The sequence below is a fragment of the Mytilus galloprovincialis genome, chromosome 3 (genome assembly GCF_965363235.1).
Source record: "Mytilus galloprovincialis chromosome 3, xbMytGall1.hap1.1, whole genome shotgun sequence".
Taxonomy (NCBI): domain Eukaryota; kingdom Metazoa; phylum Mollusca; class Bivalvia; order Mytilida; family Mytilidae; genus Mytilus; species Mytilus galloprovincialis.
This window is the reverse complement of record NC_134840.1, coordinates 97,197,489-97,216,373: the sequence shown is the minus strand read 5'-3', so window position 1 is coordinate 97,216,373 and position 18,885 is coordinate 97,197,489. Positions and strand designations below refer to the sequence as shown.

Sequence of the window (18,885 nt, the reverse complement as noted above, 5' to 3'; positions counted from 1 at the left end):
TTCACCATTCATCAGTAATGGTTCTTGTGATATTGCCAGGACACAAATAAATGTTAATAAATCCGGTTTGCTGTCGTTGTGACAGCCTCTTGTTATTAGTTAAATTGCAAAACTGAAAAGTTACCTTTCACAAAGATCGAAAATTGTATTTTAGTTTTTAAACACATTTTTCATGTTATTTGTATGTAGCATTTCCTTATATCTGAATGATTTATCATATATTTTTGTCCAGTGTACAGAGGCACTTTGTAAATACAGCTGTTTCCCCATACATTCCTCTTTTGGGGAGATCTTGAATATTCTTTCTCACAGAGACATAACTTGGGAATGTTACCAGTAAATTTACATGTGCATATTGTTAACATTGAAATCTGTGGTAACCTTTCATTAGAGGTAGGGGTAGTTAAGAAAATTAGTGTTAGTTTTAACTCTGAGAAGTTCAGGGCAAATAAACGTTGAAAATATGCCGCACTGCCCTATATGATTTTTGAAAAAAATTGTGGTGCATATGAACTTTCAATTCTAGGATAAGATTTTTTACAAAACTTCATAGTAAAAGTGGTACAGTTTTAGCTGTAAAAGGAGTTCCTATGGGAAATTGCATTGTCAATATTTACAGAAATGCAACCTTAAATCAATTTTATGTTTTAGTGTTTAGGTCTGTTTTTCAAGTAGTCTTAAGCAATAAGTCAACTATATTTGGTGTACTGAATGATTGTAAGGTGTACATATCACTAATGGAAAGCTGAATACTAAAATTTATGATAAAAGGGATGATTTTTCATTTCCTATCGTTAATTATCCGTTTTTAGATGGTGACGTTCCTTTGTCACCATCTTACGGTGTTTATATATCTCAACTTGTACGATTCGCTCGTGTATGTAACAATGTTTTAGATTTTAACTAGAGAAATTTATGTATTACTGAAAAATTATTACACCAGGGTTTTCGATATCACAAACTAGTCAAAACATTTACTAAATTTTATCATCGGTATAAAGACATCATTCGTAAATATAGCTCAACATGCAGACTTCTAAATACGTTCAGGTATTTCACATCCAATTTTTTATGGAAATATTCTTTATAAAGCACAAAGGTGTCAGTATTCACCTCAGAAACTTACAAAACCTTTGAATAGACTTATTAAGAAGGGATATAATTACGATACTGTTGTCAAGTCATTAAAGATTGCATATTTTGGCGTTAATATTGAGTCACTGATAAGGTCTTTGCATCGGAACTAAACACATTTATTCTAAAAACAGTTGTTGGAATGACACGGGTTATGTCCTTCTCATATATGTTATGATGGTATGATACTAAACCCCTAACGGGAAGGATTGTGCCTGATGTTCATATGATGAAATCATAATCTTTCAGTCGGTTTAATTGAAGTCTGGAGCTGGCATGTCAGTTAACTGCTAGTAGTCTGTTGTTATTTATGTATTATTGTCATTTTGTTTATTTTCTTTGGTTACATCTTCTGATATCAGACTCGGACTTCTCTTGAACTGAATTTTAATGTGCGTATTGTTATGCGTTTACTTTTCTACATTGATTAGAGGTATAGGGGAGGGTTGAGATCTCACAAACATGTTTAACCCCGCCACATTTTTGCGCCTGTCCCAAGTCAGGAGCCTCTGGCCTTTGTTAGTCTTGTATTATTTTAATTTTAGTTTCTTGTGTACAATTTGGAAATTAGTATGGCGTTCATTATCACTGGACTAGTATATATTTGTTTAGGGGCCAGCTGAGGGACGCCTCCGGGTGCGGGAATTTCTCGCTACATTGAAGACCTGTTGGTGACCCTCTGCTGTTGTTTTTTATTTGGTCGGGTTTTTGTCTCTTTGACACATTCCCCATTTCCATTCTCAATTTTATGTATATCTGGACTGGCAGGTATCATCTGATCTTGACCTCATTTGCATGGTTCATTGGTCAATGTAGAGTTTTTGTGTTTTTGTCTGTTTTCCAAGTACTTTAACCAATAGGTAAACATTATTAGGTCTACATAATGTTTGTAAGATTTTCATGTCTGTTTTGGGGGGATATCGTTTAACCTTGACCGAATTTCTACGTCTCAATTGTCAATGTTAAGTTTTTGTTGTTTTTGTCTGTTTTACAAATACTTTAAGCAAGAGGTCACGTTTATTTGGTGTATGGAATAGTTGTAAAGTGCACATGTCTGTCTGGCAGGTATAATCTGAACTTGACCTCATTTTCATGGTTCATTGATCAATGTATAGTTTTCTGTTTTGGTCAGTTTTATAATTAGCATACTCAATACATGCAATAGATCAATTTTATTTGATTTATAAAATATTATAATGTTTATTTTGTAGAATCATCAAAAGATGACCAAAAGGAACCTGACCAGTAGTTCCTTTTCAAACTGACCGGTAAGTTTGTATCCATCAAATACTTGCCGCTTGATTTAAGTAATCACATATCGACCAATCAATCAATCTTGTATGATTCCTGTTCTCATCCTTTCTTATTATTCTTATGGTGCCAAGGTCTGTCTTTTTTTTTCTTAAATTCTTGCTCAATTATTTTTTTTAAACCTGCAGCATAATATAACATATGCACAAGCACTCGTCTCAGAATTTTTTTCCTATACAGTATACCTTTATATAACACAAGGTACTTAACTCGCGATTTAGAAAAATGTCAGGCGGTGACGAAATTCCGTTATATGCTGATTTCTCAGCTGCCAACCCCACTAAAACTTGTTATGTTGTAAATCTTATTTGATTTATCTTCACAATGGTGTTGTATAACACGCCTACTTTTGTTGTCGGAATCATCCATAACAGTTCTACCCGACTCAATCGTAATTATTTCGTCTACCTACATAAAATTGGCAATGAACGTCTCAAAGTAAATGGTTAATTATAAAAACTGTTTCAGAAAAAAACTTATTTTTTGTCTGAATAGAACTTATCCCCCAGTTAGTAAAATTGTATAAGATACCTTGAAAAAACAACTCACAAGTGTTATTTGTGGTATGTCTAATAAGTTACCAGTTTCCTTTTTTAGATACAAATTTTCCCATGACGTCAATGTCATTCAGACTCTCTTGACTTAACGTATGAAAATGAAACAAGATCAGATAACTCTCAGTGGCGGATTCAGAGGGGGGCGTAGAGGGCGTACGCCCCCCCTTTGCTTGAACCTTTTTTTTTTTTTTTTTTGTAAAATTATTAATCAGTCTAGACTTCGTGAACTTTTTCATTTCCCGAGAATTTAATTTTTATACGACAATTCTTTACTTATAAATATATTTTTCGCTGGTATTTACTGATTGTCAAAGTCATGTGATTTGCTATGGTGGAGTTGACCAATGCGTTGAAAAAACGGCACACGGTCATTTTGAAATTCAAATTACAGTTATATACATTGCTTAGGCTGAGGATGTCATGACAATCAGGAAGTCTTCAAAGCGACACAGGATTGAGCAAGAACGTATTGACTTCTATTTCACTATTCCACCAAACAGAAAGTAATAGTAAATACTCTATAGACTATTATACTTTCATGAAAAAAAGTTCCACAATATTATTTACCTACGAAAACATGTTTAACCCTAAATGCCCCAACTTATTTATTTTATAAATACAAAAGTTGTAGAATGGTCCCCAGTCACCCCGCCGCATTTTTGCGTCTGTTCCAAGTCGGGAGCCTCTGGCCTTTGTTACTCCTGTATTATTTTATTTTTAGTTTCTTGTGTACAATTTGGAAATTAGCATGGCGTTCATTATCACTGAACTAGTATATATTTGTTTAGGAGCCACTGAAGGAAGACTCCGGGTGCGGGAATTTCTCGCTACATTAAAGACCTGTTCGTGACCTTCTGCTGTTGTTTTTCCTATGGTCGGGTTGTTGTCTCTTTGACACATTCCCCATTTCCATTCTCAATTTTAGTACAAGCTCTAGAAAGATTTCAAGTCTCAGGTACGAAACCATTTGATTTGAGGAGGCATTCTGTGATATTTGAGAGAGAAAAAATTGACTCTGATTTTTGCCTAAAACAAAAATTCTGGCCGTATCTGGATTGAAAACAATAGTCTTGTCCACTTTTTTGCTTTTAAAAACGAAAATTTCCAACAAATATATTTAGCATGAAATGAACATGATCAATAAAAACGGGCGTAGTTTTTTGTGGCCGAGGTTTGCATGTCTTACTGGAATGTCTGTTTCGCCGGACTTATATATATTAAAAACTTTTTCAAGACCAGACTGTAACCTGCCTGCTGGTTGTGACCGTTTGAATAGTGCATATTACACTTATTTTATGTTTTTTTAGCCCAAAAAGGGTCCCAAAAATTTTTCGCCTTGCTCCGCTCGGCGATATATTAAAATCTTCGCCCCCCCTTTCCAAAATCCTGGATCCGCCCCTGACTCTGATAATCATTTAGACTTTCCCATAAAATTGACCAATCGGAAACCGAGATATATAAGGAGACATGACGCATTTATTGCAAATTCTTCAGCGTTTGGCAAAATTATTACGATTGACATACTTTGGTAGGATTGCTTCGGATGATTCCGACAACAAATGTAGGCATGTTATACACCCTTGTAAAGATAAATTAATTTAGATTTACGATATAACAAGTTTTAATGGGGTTGACAGTCTAGAAAGCGGCATATAACGGAATTTCGTCACCGCCTGACATTTTTCTAAAATGCAAGTTAAGTACCTTGTGTTATATAAAGGTATATAGGAAATGTTTTTTCTGAGACGAGTGCCTGTGAACATATGTAATAAAAGATGAACAATGATTACATTCTATACTCAACAGCAAAAGAAATACATCACCTCCATTAGTTTTTTTTTGGAGTACAAATTTCAATTGCGTATTTTTACACTTTCTATTCTAACTGATTGATATACAAACTGATTGAAAAGTATGACACAAATTCATGAACATCTTCATACATCTCTGTGAAAATTGTTCTCAATTCTAATTTTCAATTTTCACTTCTTAATTGATATCTTGTCAAAAGCCAATTAGACTTATCTCAGACTTCTGATTTTTGTGTTTGCAATTTCCACTTTGACCACATTAATGGAAATTACTAGAGTTATGCCCCTTTTTATTTATTTTTTAAATTACAAAGCTTGAGGGGCGACATTGGTGTCCTTGGACATATTCTTCTGTTTTTCAGTATTTCGTATTAACCTCTCTCTCATTCACCAGCTGAATATTTTTTTTCATTTCTAATTTCAGATTACATCATGGAGAAGATTGTCAGTTTACTTTTCGACGACTGATCTATAATAGATATGGTCCTATAGTTTTTTTCCATATATATATGATTTTCGCTATAGAGTTATCCCAGTTTGGTACTACTAATATCTATACTGCTGTATTTTAATTCTAGTTTTATTACGCTATATCTATTATGTAAACTCTAGTTTTGAAGTATGGTATCAATTATTTAAGTTTCTTTTTAAATATAATCATTTAGACAAAATTTATTCTCAATATCTTTTTATCATTTAAAAAAAAATTACTGATTTTTTTTTTTTTATCATTTTTAAGTGTCCAGTTCGACATTGTTTTAACATATCTGCTTCAGAAATATCAATTAAATAATAATTTTATAAAAAAAAAGTTGTATGAATAGATCATGAAATGTCAGCTTATTTACCTTTAGGATTTTTTTTACAAAAGTAATAAATGTATTAATTTTAACTGATTCACTTAAAAATTGAAACTTTCAGTCAAACTGAAATTGAATAATTATGAATTTATAAAAAAATTAAATATGTACATGTCTTTTTGTTGTTTGGATAATTCTTCAAGAATTTCCTTTAAAGTTTTCTTTTTTTTAAGTCCATCTGTGATAAATATTAATATGAATAATCAAATCACTTGTGAAAAATTCTTTGAAGATATAAACCTGAATGAATTTTCTTAAACAAAAAATGTTTGGGGTGTTTATATTTGAAAGAAGGCTAACAACAACTGAAGATCTGAAAATATCATGAATAATTTTTTTTTTTTAAGTTTTATTTATCTTAAGACTCATTATCTAGTTACCATGACAATATTTTATCTTCTACTAACAGTTTATTTTAATTACTAAAAATATCGTAAAGAAAAATACATTTTTTTAAATTCAAAAAACTTTTACACCTTATGTTATAGAATGTATACAAATAAGTTTTTTCATTATTTTAAAAGTGCCTTTTACTTATACAAGTGGTTGTGTATTTATATCATGACAGTTTCACATATATCTATTATTTTATGACACAAATCTACAAAGTAAATACCAATTTTCAAAAATTATCAAAATTTTAACTGAAGCAATTGAAAGAAACCGCTTGGCATTGATATGCTACTTGATCATATATTAAGATGTGAACCACATTAAAAACTGAAAAGCCACTGTTTTTTTTTTTTTCAATTAAAATATTTATAAGAAACAAGAAGTCATAAGTCATATTCATTTCATCATAACATGTGATTGTCTGATTATTTTGTGTGAAAAAAGACAGATGTCCATACTTACAAGAAAATGGAACATGCCATAGGTTTGGACTAAAATTTATACTTTAAAATTGGTGCTTAACTTGCATTTGTGGACTAACTTTTGCAGGTTTTGATGTTGTATAATTGCCAAAAATTGTTGTATTTTAAGTGTTCAGCAAATTATTGTTACAGCAAACTTGCCACACTGTTTGTTGTTTAAACTGTTATTGTGTGTTTTTTTTTACTATTTTTTTGTTGCTTTATACCTTCTGTGTATTCTGATTATGTTAATAAGCATATAGAAATGAAATGAAAACAATTCTGAGAAATTGAAGAAATAAAATCGTTTCATTTCCTTATCACGTTATAAATTAGCTGTTGATTAAATTTGTAAATGAAGTTTTTACATGTAATTTTAAGTCCATGTGTTTTAAATTTTTTGTTGATGTTAGCATAAAAGAAAGGTACACATTCGAAAAAAATTTAGACAGCTTTTAGAAGCTTTTTATAAAAAATAGCTTAAAGTTGTTTTTAACTTTTGAAAAGCACAAAAAGTACCATTGTGATTTTTTTTTATCTGAAACATTTTCTTACTAAAAAAGTAATCTTATGTATTTAAATTTTAATATATAGAACAAGATTGTACATATTTAATTTTCAGAACCAAAATCTAAGTTGAGGTTTTGCTATTTATTTGCTATTTATTTTAAATTCCTATCTTTTTTTTTTTATTTCTATAGTTTTTTACAAGCTTGAGATATCCAAAGATAATTGTATCAGAAAAGATGTGTAAAAAATGCTTTATATCTGATTAAAACACTTCATTAACAAAGAGACAAAAAAGCAAGAATTCATCAGTTTATTGTAAATTGGAAATCTATAAGGGCATTATTCAAAGGTATAATTTTATTGTATCTGACATGCACATTTCATTTCAACATCTATCAGAATCCATTAAAAACAAATGCCATCTTTTTGTGAAAATTAATGTCATTACCCAAATTTTAATTTTTCATATGACAAACGAGAGGAAGAAATGTATATTGAACTATGAAAGGTTTAGAAAAAAATTGGAAATATTTTGTTAAACATGTATTTCAGTTTCATATTAAAATAAATATCTGTAAAACATGGGGTTAGCTTGACAAATATTTTAATGCTGTCTCTACGATAAACCAAGAGGTTAAGAGAAATTGTAATGAAGAAAACAGAACAACCTCAAGAGGTGCACACATTTATTTCTGACTTTACAATAATGTATTTGTACATCATAAATATCATTCATATGTCTGATCATTAAGTAAATCATGAGTCATATATAAAATGATATTATTACCACCAGATATTTTTTGTGTTACATGCTATTTTTGTGTTAAAATTACATTGTTTTTTTTGTCAAATTTTCTTCTGTTGTTGTATACATGAAAATAAGGCTAGGATAGAACAAAACAATTATCAAAGTTAAGCTATATTATTCCAAACATGTTTATGGATATTTAAATAGCTATAGCTTTATAGAACATTTATAATGAACCATTAGAAAAAGATTTTGAGTTTTCCATGTCTCGTCTCGTTAGGAGTGTTATATGTAAGATCCACTATATAAGTAAAATTAGAAAAAAAAATGAAAAAGCTTAAAAATGAAAAAAACTCATTAATACATACATATTTTTGATGAGAAGTATATTTTATACTGGGCAGATGGTACATTGCATTCCCTATCATTGGGTCACATCATATCTTTGGATATATTTTATCATTTGTAATAAAATACAACTGATAGTTTATTATTGTTTTGTTATTTTTCAACTGTAGAAGAAGAAGAAAAAAACATGCTAGTTCTGGCCTTTCCAAGATATTGTTACCTTGAAATATACAAATTTCCTTGTAGATATTGTCACATAATGAGATATATGAATGTCTTTTCCAAGATATCATCACCTTGTTATACCTGTACAAATATCCTGTTCTAGATATATTCTAATGAAATATACAGATATCCTTTCCAAGATGTAGTCACCTTGCTATAATTATACAAATATTATTTCCATGATATCATCTACCTGGTAATGAAATATACAAAAGTCTTGTTCAAAGATATTGTCACCTTGTAATATATAGACAAATGTCCCTTCTAAGATATCTTCGTCTAATGAAATATACAAATATCTTTTTCAAGATATCTTCACCTTATGCAATTTTCCAAACTCTAGGTCCGAGATATTGTCACATTGTTGTTATATACAAATGTCCTTTAAAGATATCTTCATCTAATAAGATATTCAAAATGTCTTTTTCAAGATATCGTCTCATGAAATATACAAATACCCTTTTGAAGATATCCTCTCCTAATGGAATATACAAATACCCTTTTGAAGATAGCCTCTCCTATGGAATATACAAATACCCTTTTGAAGATATCCTCTCCTAATGGAATATACAAATACCCTTTTGAAGATAGCCTCTCCTATGGAATATTCAAATACCCTTTTGAAGATATCCTCTCCTAATGGAATATACAAATACCCTTTTGAAGATAGCCTCTCCTATGGAATATACAAATACCCTTTTGAAGATAGCCTCTCCTATGGAATATACAAATACCCTTTTGAAGATATCCTCTCCTAATGGAATATACAAATACCCTTTTGAAGATAGCCTCTCCTATGGAATATACAAATACCCTTTTGAAGATATCCTCTCCTAATGGAATATACAAATACCCTTTTGAGATGTCCTTTCCTAATGAAATATACAAATACCCTTTTGAGATGTCCTTTCCTAATGGAATATACAAATATCCTTTTGAGATATCCTTTCCTAATGGAATATACAAATATCCTTTTCAACATATCCTCTTCTTTATATGAAATATACAAAAGTCTTGTTCCATAATATTGTCACCTTGTAATATATAGACAAATGTCCTTTCAAAGACATCTTTGCCTAATGAAATATACAAATATCTTTTACAAGATATCTACACCTTATGAAATTTTCAAAACTCTAGTTCCAAGATATTGTCACATTATTGTTTATATACAAATGTCCTTTTAAAGATATCTTCATCTAATAAGATATTCAAATGTCTTTTTCATTAATGAAATATACAGATATCCTTTCCATGATATCTTCTTCTAATGAAATATACAAGTATCCTTTCCAAGATATTGTCTAAGGAATATGCAAATATCTTCTCCGAGATATCTTTAGCTAATGATATATATATATATACATGACGAACGTCCTTTTCAAGTTAAATCCACCTGTGATCATACATATATTGACCATTTCTATCAATGCGTATGTTATCCACAAGTTAATGTTTCAAAGCGAATCCCTCCCTTTCCATGTCTTTCGATCTGTCTAAGGTTCTTCCTTTAAACTCTCATTCCTACAAGAAAGATATACAATGATATAGTATGCCTTGTTGTAGCGGATGAGACAGGCCGCAGTCAATTGAGAAGCAGGAAATACTTCAATTGTAATAACTCCTCTGTAGCCAATTGGTATATATAGATGAGTTGTTATCTCTTCCAAACAGAATACAGAGAAAACATTGTACATAAATTCATTTTTTGGGGTAATTTTACTCAACCAAGCTGTAAATCAACAATTAAATTACAGCTGTATGAACTTCATCGTAAAAGTTTCTGATCAAACACAGATTTTACCAGACATATATATCCAGTGCACCTCAAACCTTAGACATTTGAATTTGCACTTTGCCTATCCATGTTATGGTGCTATATACGAGAACTTTATTGAAGTCTAGCAACGAATTATTGTCAACTTGTCAGGGCTATTTTTGTTCACCCAAAGATATTGTTTTCATGTTATTGGAATCTAAACTTACTTTCTTCACCTCGTTTCTAGAAGAAAAAAAAATCTATTATTTCAGTGAACAACAAAAAAAGGAGATATGGGGTTAATGTCACCGAGACAGCAACCAAACTACACCAAACACTAATAAATATTTAGAGGTCAACATACTGTCTTCAAAAATAGACGAGTGTCCTTACAATATTGAGATGTCTAGCTTTAATCAATGTGAAAATCACACAAATCCATATATACATGTAGTTAAAACAAAGTAAAAAAACAGTATACATATATGTATATATATTTTGTTATAATATATTTTTTCACTCTTTTGGTCTTTTGGAAAATGGTGTTTGTGCTGTATTTGGACCCTTCTACGACGAAATTTTTTACATGCACACGTATAAAAATAGCGGTTTTTATCCAACGCAATCATAGGTTTGAATGTTGTTTTCAATTTAGACGTGTTTATATATATATTGTTGGTCGGTTTGGTACCCAAATCTAAGTATATATATATATACATATTTCAAACACGAAAATATCGAGACATTGTTGACATTTACTTTTTTACACTGGATATATAGAAGAAGAAGCAGAATATCAAATTCCAATTAAGGACCCCGAGGGGCAAAAACATTTAACATGAGGTTATCATCAATAATCGGAGACTAAAACAATTAACATTCAATAAAATCAAATGCTATAGAGCTTTCTTAAGTAAATATTTAAGCAAATTAAGCTTTTATAATACACAATGGAAGTGTAGCTGATATTAGTCTATATAACATACAATATCTAAAAAAAGTGTGACAAAAACTCTCGTGAGAATTGTATAACATTTGTCATTGTATAGCTGTCTATGCTGTATTTGCTTTGGTGAATGTTGAAGGCCGCACGATCACCTGTAGCTGTTAATTTCTGTAACATTTGGTGTCTTATTTGCAATAATACCACATTTTTTTTTATTATATTAACTCCAAGACAAATCAAAAACAGAACTTTAATTCAATAAAAACTAACAAAATCAAACGCTATCAATTAACGGAACAAATGAAAAAACATATTCCTCACTTGGTATTGGCATTTCCCGAAAAATGGTGCGTTAAATCTGGTTGTATAGCTAGATAAACATATGACAGTTGTTTATAGGTGTGTTCTATTGACAAAATTTGGTGAACAATCCAAACAGACATAATAGATTAATGTGACAATATTACATATAAAAGGGATCCTGCAGCCAAAACTGTAAACATGTGACAATAATCCATGTAAAGGGATCCTGCAGCCAAAACTGTAAACATACATACAAAAATATACACAAAAAATTGTCTAGCGAAGAAGGTTCAGCATGTTTACAGTTCTCCTCTGTAAGCAGCAAGTAAGAAACCAGAGCTGACACCAGGGAATATACCTTAAAGACTGACTGGCATGGTAAACATAATTATATTATATATATTTAAGTCTAAATTGATGCCAGCGAAGCTATAGGTAACTCGGTGACGATGTCGTTCGGATATAAGAAAACGTTTTAATAGAAACACTAATACTAATCAGTATATATCTTCCATTTTAATTTATTATGTGTGTCAAGGTCAAATCTATAAGTATATACAGTCAAAATTTAAAGTATGTATGTATATAATAATCTTAAAGAAGATACTTGTATTATATGTCTCTGATATTACATACTATTTTAAGTTACTTAACATTTTCTACACTAAAAGGCCAGCTGTTTAAATTATAACGATAAGCAGTAACTTTTGAAATGCTACGTACGCAATATATTTCATTCTCATTTTGTGCAATTATAAAGAAAATGAGCATCATCTTCTACAGCACCAGCTGGTGTTCTGTTTATTTTGGTTTGGTAGACATTGTCTCTTTGACACATTTCCCGTTCCCATTCTTTATTATCTATACCACGATATAACATATTTGATAAACTATTTTTGAAGATGAATGGAACTGAATAAGGATTGTAGTACGTACTGTCAAATCTTCAAGCGCATTATAACATTGTGCGTTGCTTTTTTTTAAATAGTAAATGTAATGTTCGTATTATATCAAACCGTCTAAACTGTTTCAGTATGCATAAAGAAACATTTTTTTAAACTAAAATCGTGATTTTTTTACTTTTTTTCTCTGTTTACTGAAAATCAAATAGACGTTCAATATACATCAGTGATATTGTTGGCTTTTTTCAAAATTACCTCTACTCTTTTTTATTGGGAAAATATGCGTCATTTTTATCAATTTGGGAAAATATAAACCATGAATTTGACTGGAACTTCAATTTGCAGACCCCCATTCAAGAGGTAAACCCTCATATGAAATAAGACCCCTTATTGTCAGTGATGATACATAAATAGACCCTCAAATCTGCACATATAGTCATTTTAGACATGAAAAATGTTTACCTGGAGTGTTTTTCGGTTTGTATTCATGTCCAATTATTACTGAGACTGCACTGTTTGGGGAAAAAATTGTATTTTTGGGAATAATTTTAAGCCATTTTTTTTCAAAATGGGATTCTTCTCCAGAGGGAAAAGCCTTTATTCTCCGGTAATTTAAGGCAAACAATATCACTGTACATCATTGTATGAGTTAAAAATATGTGCACAAAAATAAACCTCGAGAGATTGCTGCTGTTTTTTAAAAGGGGTGCGTTGTTTTTTTTTTCTTTCTTCTTTTTCTATTCTGCGTGTTACTTAATCCATGCTCTTTCCTGGTAATAGGTAAACCACGAAATTACTTAATTGCTCAAATACAAAACTAATGCAAATTATATCCTATATAAGTTTTTATATAAAGAATTTTTCAAAACATGACTAAGGTATCCACCCATACCAACAAACCATTTTCATTAATCCTCGAAAGTAGCTTTACAACGTTACATACAAGAAAGTCACAGCTGTTTTGTGACATATAAATATTGTAAATGTCGAGTTGAACGCATATACTTTTTACATTTCAAAATCTAAAGAATTTACAATTGTAGTAAAGTATACTGAGATTGATTTGATAAACTATAATTATGTTATCAAATTAGTCAGTAGTATTTTAAGTTACACTATCTGCCCATATAAACCTTCATCCCTCATTGTTTTTTTCGATCCCAACATTCTTGCACTTAATTAACCACAGGTCGATCGGCAGAGTATACCTGTTACATGTTCTTGTCAGGCTGACTATGCATGAAATATTTGCCACTGGAAATTAGGAAAAATTACCATCAATGATAATATGTTCTTGTCAGGAATATGCATGAAATATTTGCCACTTGACATTAAGAAAATTATCATCAATGAATCATGTAATAGTTAATGCGATCATCACTTCAGAATCGAAAGAAAAGATACAACTCATTCATGACAAGATCACAACGCGCACATGAAGAACCTAACATCAAAGGAACAGCGCTTTTACTGTTGTTTAGAATTCTCAGTATGTCAGTCCAGATGAGACTATATATATGTCTTTTTTACTCGTAAATTTCAAATCATGTAATATCAAATGTATCATCATCAAAGAAAAAGTTTTAAAAAAATATTTTGATTCGTATTTGGTATTTAAAAGACACAATGAAAGAAGCAAATAAGAGTTTTACAAATAATGTCGAGATGAATTTTATTACGCGCTGCATGTGTTTCTTTGTTTAAAATTGGTAACCGTTTTGTTTAAGATTTTCACAATTCCCGAACCTATATAATTTGAAAATAAAATATCTTACATCTAATCTTATCTTTTATTTTAGATTTTCCAAAGCGTATGTACAGCGAATATATTTGACATTTAAATGTCAGACACAGAACAAAAAAATAAAACAATAGCATTACATAATAACCTTTTCTTTCTGTTTGATACTTTTTAATAGGGAAGAGTGTTTTTAAAGGATCATTGATCGGTATTATTGTTATTTTACTTTTGTCTAATTTAGTCACAGTGAAGCGATATCAACTTGTTAATTTTTTTTAAAAACTAAGCATTTACAACGGGTAGTTCGGGGTGGAAAAAAACTGTTTATAGCTGACTATGCAGTATGGGCTTTGCTCATTGTTGAATTCCGTACGACAATTTCTGTGTCATTTTGGTCTCTTGTGGAGAGTTGTCTCATTGGCAATCATACCACATCTTCTTTTTTATTCTTACAGCCAGATTTTTTTTACCATTCAGCAATTTGCAGTTACTTAATGATTTTTAAAAACTTACATATTGTTTCCAAACTGCCTGCATTTACCCACACAGGGATCCCAGAAAAATAGATAATAAACTCCAAGAATAATAGCAGAAAGAGAAACACACAAAAGATAAATAAAAACAGTTAGAGTTCGAACCCATGGGGTTTTAAATGTCCACTCGGTCCTATTGTGATGGTAGTGGGCTGTCATACTTTTATTACCACGATGTTTGCCGTTCGGAAATTTGTCAGCATCCATACTGGTACCTCTACTGGTATCTAACATCACATGGTGTAAAATGATACCAGTCAAAAGGATTGGTCATGCAATAATAACTTTCGGCAACAGATAATGATGATGGTATTGTTTCTAACATCCAAACAGACAATTATTGATCAAGAACTAATCAGATTGACATCAAATTTTATTGACTTCCGTGTTTCACTAACAAGAGCAACTATGTTAAGTCGTTTGTGATTGTAACACAATTATCTTGAAATACACAACCACCGTATGTTTAATGCAATTATTGGGAATTGTATTTGGTTTATAATCATTCATTGTTTCAATCAATGCAATCGCTCTAATCCTTTCGACATGAACAATTAAGATTGTACGTATAAGAATATTGCCTCCGCTTTCGACATGAACAATTCAGATTACGTTTTAGAATATTTCCAACTATTCAACGGAAAAATTTATACATTAGCTATAAAGACTAATATCTGCGTCTGTGAAACTTCATTACCAGAAGAAAGTTCAATGATTTAACATTTAGCCAATCTTAAACCTGCATAAAATCACTTCTAAAGCATTATCAATTCAAAACAGCATCATGAGAATTGAGACTCTCTCTCTCATTAGGCCAAACAAAATATAGCCGCGTTTAATATAATGTCACCTGATGGAGAAAAAAAAAAGAGTTAGTGATTTAGTTTTTTTTTATTATCTAGAATTCATTTGGGGAAACTATTGGCTTTAAAAGTGCCTATTAATCGAAAATCAAATTGAGAATAGGAATGGGGAATATTTCAAAGAGACGTCAACCCGAACAAACGGCAGATAACAACAGAAGGTCGTGCACCAATGGGTTTTCAACGCAGCGAGAAATTCCGGCACTCGCTTTTTAAAGAATTGGAGGTTTAATAAAAAGGATAGATTGTATGACAGTCAAACACACATACGTTTAGTTCTGGCCTCACCAATATGCTGTTGACTTCTGTTGCTGAGAGTTTTGAGGAACATTAATCTTATCATCTGTATAGAATTGTTTTGTTATATTGAGAATCCCTTGTTAATATGACTGTGATCAATGGAAACTATAAGAATACCAATATTGTATTACATCAAGTGATAATGCTATTAAGATTTGAAAGACAATATAATAACGTAATTATAGGTTTGTTTGTCAGTTAACAATCCCGTCATTCTGTAATAATTTCTACAAAGTATCGGTTATAGCAATCTTATTTACATTTATATATACAAAAGAGATATGGCCAATTTATCAAGCAATTGTATTGGTTACTTTCAAATTGGCAGGGTATATGATATAAATAAGAAGATGTGGTATGAGCGCCAATGAGACAACTCTCCATCCAAGTTACAAATATTGCATAAAATGTTAACAATTATAGGTCAAAATATGGCACTCAAAGCAGAGCATTGGTTCACATCGAAAAGCAAGCTATAAATGACCCAAAAATTACTAGTGTTAAACAATTCAAACAGGAAAACACACGGTTAGTTTACATTTAAAAACGAGAAACAGAAAACACTTATGAATCACACCAACAAATTGCAACCACTAACAACAGGCTCTTTATTTAGGACAAGTGCATACAAATGCAGCAGGTTTACACATTTTAACAGGCACCAACATTCACTCTAACCTGTAACATTAGTGTAAAATACCAACATGTAAAGATATGACTCAATATCACTCGTGAAAAAAAAAGAAAATACAAATCGTAATTAGTATTGAAATCAGGGTATTCAATGATAATATAATCGTTGTTCTGGTTTCACATTCCTTGTAAGTCACTTATATGTCGTTCGACTGACGGCTCATATGAACTAAAACACTGGTCGTTAATATGAGCCTATATCCCCCAGTGGTAAATCCAGGAGTGTTCTGGGAGTTTGAACTCCCCTTTTTTGACGATCAATTATACTTTTGAATAGGGACATACGGTTGTAACTCCACTTTTATCCAGTGTTGGTACCCCCTTTAATAATGGCTGAATCGACCCCTATTCCCTGTAAGTAACCTGATACATTTTAGTTCTTATAATTTTTGTTTTGAATTGGTGAGTTTGACAAAGTTCAAACAATCAGATAAACAGATATCATAGTATGCAATGTACCCCCGTCTGATTCTGAATTTGTTATCTTAATATATTTTCATAAATTTAAATTATCTTTCACATACAATTACAACTCTCGACCTTTCCGTCCTCTGAACGATATATGTAATTCTGGTGTTACGGATTCTGTCATATATCTTTCTCTTTAAATATGTATTTTAATAGGTTTCTAATCGGTTATTTAAGATTATATCTAAACAAACTTGCGCCTACCTCAGCCTTTTCTATTCACTACAAGGAATCCTCCATCCGACAAAGAAGCACCGACGTCGTTTTCTGTCAAACTTACAACAAATATCTTAGGAAGTGGAGTCCAGAATATATAATAGTACACTGATACAACTAAGGTACTTAATGAAACGGTACACAGATATAAGATTACAACGAAAAATCTCGTCCATTTTCTTTTAATTTCGTCACAGTTTTTAAAGTCCATATTTGATCTGTTTCCAGTTCGTATTATAGTCTCTCTATTTCTATGATCTATTTCCATTTTGCTCACATACGTAAATTTATATATTTATATATTGTCCTTTATTTAGTGTACCCTTTATAAAGAAAAAACAACTAAGGCTGATTCTCATTTATAGAGACAAACGTATAGAGCCAAACATATATAGGATAGAGTACCAGTCTACACAACTTGGTGTAAAGGAAAATATCATTTTGCCATCTGTTGCAAGATCTATTGTTAAGTTGTGTTATTTTTTTTTTTTTTATATTTCATCATTTTTATATCAATATCATAATCAATCAATTTACTTTACTGTCAGTGTTTTACAGCTAATTTCCTACTGCATGTAAAGCAAAACTTTGGTTAGCTTGCTTGCTTTGTATAATTGTTTATACAAGCTTTGTAAATAAGATTTACATCTTTAAACAATATATATAGGTATAGTTTAACCTGTATATATATAATATTTGAATTTAATTGGGTGTTATCCTAATGATTGCACAATCTAAAAAAAAAAGTGAGCAAGCTAACTGAAGTAATGCTCTACATGCTGTAGGAAATTAGCTGTAATGGGAATAGTATTATGTCAATATATTATTTCTTATGTATAGCACGGTTTAGTTGTTGAAACGTTTTTGTCTTGAAACAGGGTAGGACATGTTGGGTTACCATCTCGTCGTTAATTATAAATTAGGAGGAATTTGAAAAAGAAATGGAACCGAAATGAGGTGCTCTTTATCTTATTAACGGTATTGTACCATGAATTTTACGTAACAATACATTTTGCAACAGTGTGTTATTATTTTGTTTTGATCAATAGATTAACAAAACTTGATGATAAAATAACATACAATAAAAAAAAAGGACAGGAAATGTTATGATCAATAAAAATCATTAAAGAAATAAGAAATAAAAGGAAAAAGAAAAGACAAATACGGATGGTAGCAGTTACATTGAATTAAATGACTGAAACAAAGAGTAAAATAACAAAAGTACTGAACTCCGAGGAAAAATTCAAAACGGAAAGTCACTAATCAAAAGGCAAAATAAAAGGATAAAACACATTAAACGAATGCCTACCCTACAGCAGGGTTTGAATGAGGTTTACAAAATAGAGAAGTAAAACATGCTATTTATAGAGACGGTTGGTTTTCCTGTTTGAATTGTTTTACACTTGTAATTTTGGGGCCCTTTATAGCTTGTTGTTCGGTGTGAGCCAAGGCTCCGTGTTGAAGGCCGTACATTGACCTATAATGGTTTACTTTTATAAATTATTATTTGGATGGAGAGTTGTCTCATTGGCACTCACACCACATCTTCCTATAATCTATGAATAAACAAAACAATAAGAAAAGAAAAAAAAGCCATCAAAATTAATATAGAATACAGAAAAATTTGGTGCTTTAATGAAACGAATAATCGGCAAAATGAATAAGGAATAGAAAAATGACCCAAAATTTGAAGAATAAACAAACGAAATACCTATCCCAACCTTCTACATCTTAACTAATTGTAACTGTATTTGTAATTAGAAACTTTAAGGTTGACATAGTTCAGGTATACATTTGTGAATT

At 30.8% G+C, this 18,885-nt stretch overlaps 1 protein-coding gene and 1 long non-coding RNA gene across 10 annotated transcripts in view; one reads left to right on the top strand and one right to left on the bottom strand.

The window, feature by feature from the left end:
* Window positions 1-8,273, top strand: part of LOC143069489 (uncharacterized) — a 42,440-nt gene extending 34,167 nt beyond the window's left edge. For all 8 annotated transcript variants that reach the window (XM_076244164.1, XM_076244163.1, XM_076244162.1 and 5 more), the window contains 2 exons: window positions 2,346-2,402; window positions 5,238-8,273. In XM_076244164.1, the coding sequence (XP_076100279.1) occupies window positions 2,346-2,383 (38 nt within the window). In that variant the 3' untranslated portion in view covers window positions 2,384-2,402; window positions 5,238-8,273. The remainder of the gene's footprint in view (window positions 1-2,345; window positions 2,403-5,237) is intronic.
* Window positions 7,853-17,460, bottom strand: LOC143069491 (uncharacterized). Of its 2 annotated transcripts, none has more exons than XR_012976417.1 (2): window positions 17,071-17,460; window positions 7,853-9,882 (listed from the first exon to the last, which is right to left on the bottom strand). It is a non-coding gene; the product is annotated as an uncharacterized LOC143069491 (long non-coding RNA). The 2 variants fall into 2 exon arrangements; XR_012976416.1 differs by lacking the exon at window positions 17,071-17,460 and adding an exon at window positions 14,523-15,300.
* Window positions 17,461-18,885: the final 1,425 nt, after the last annotated feature.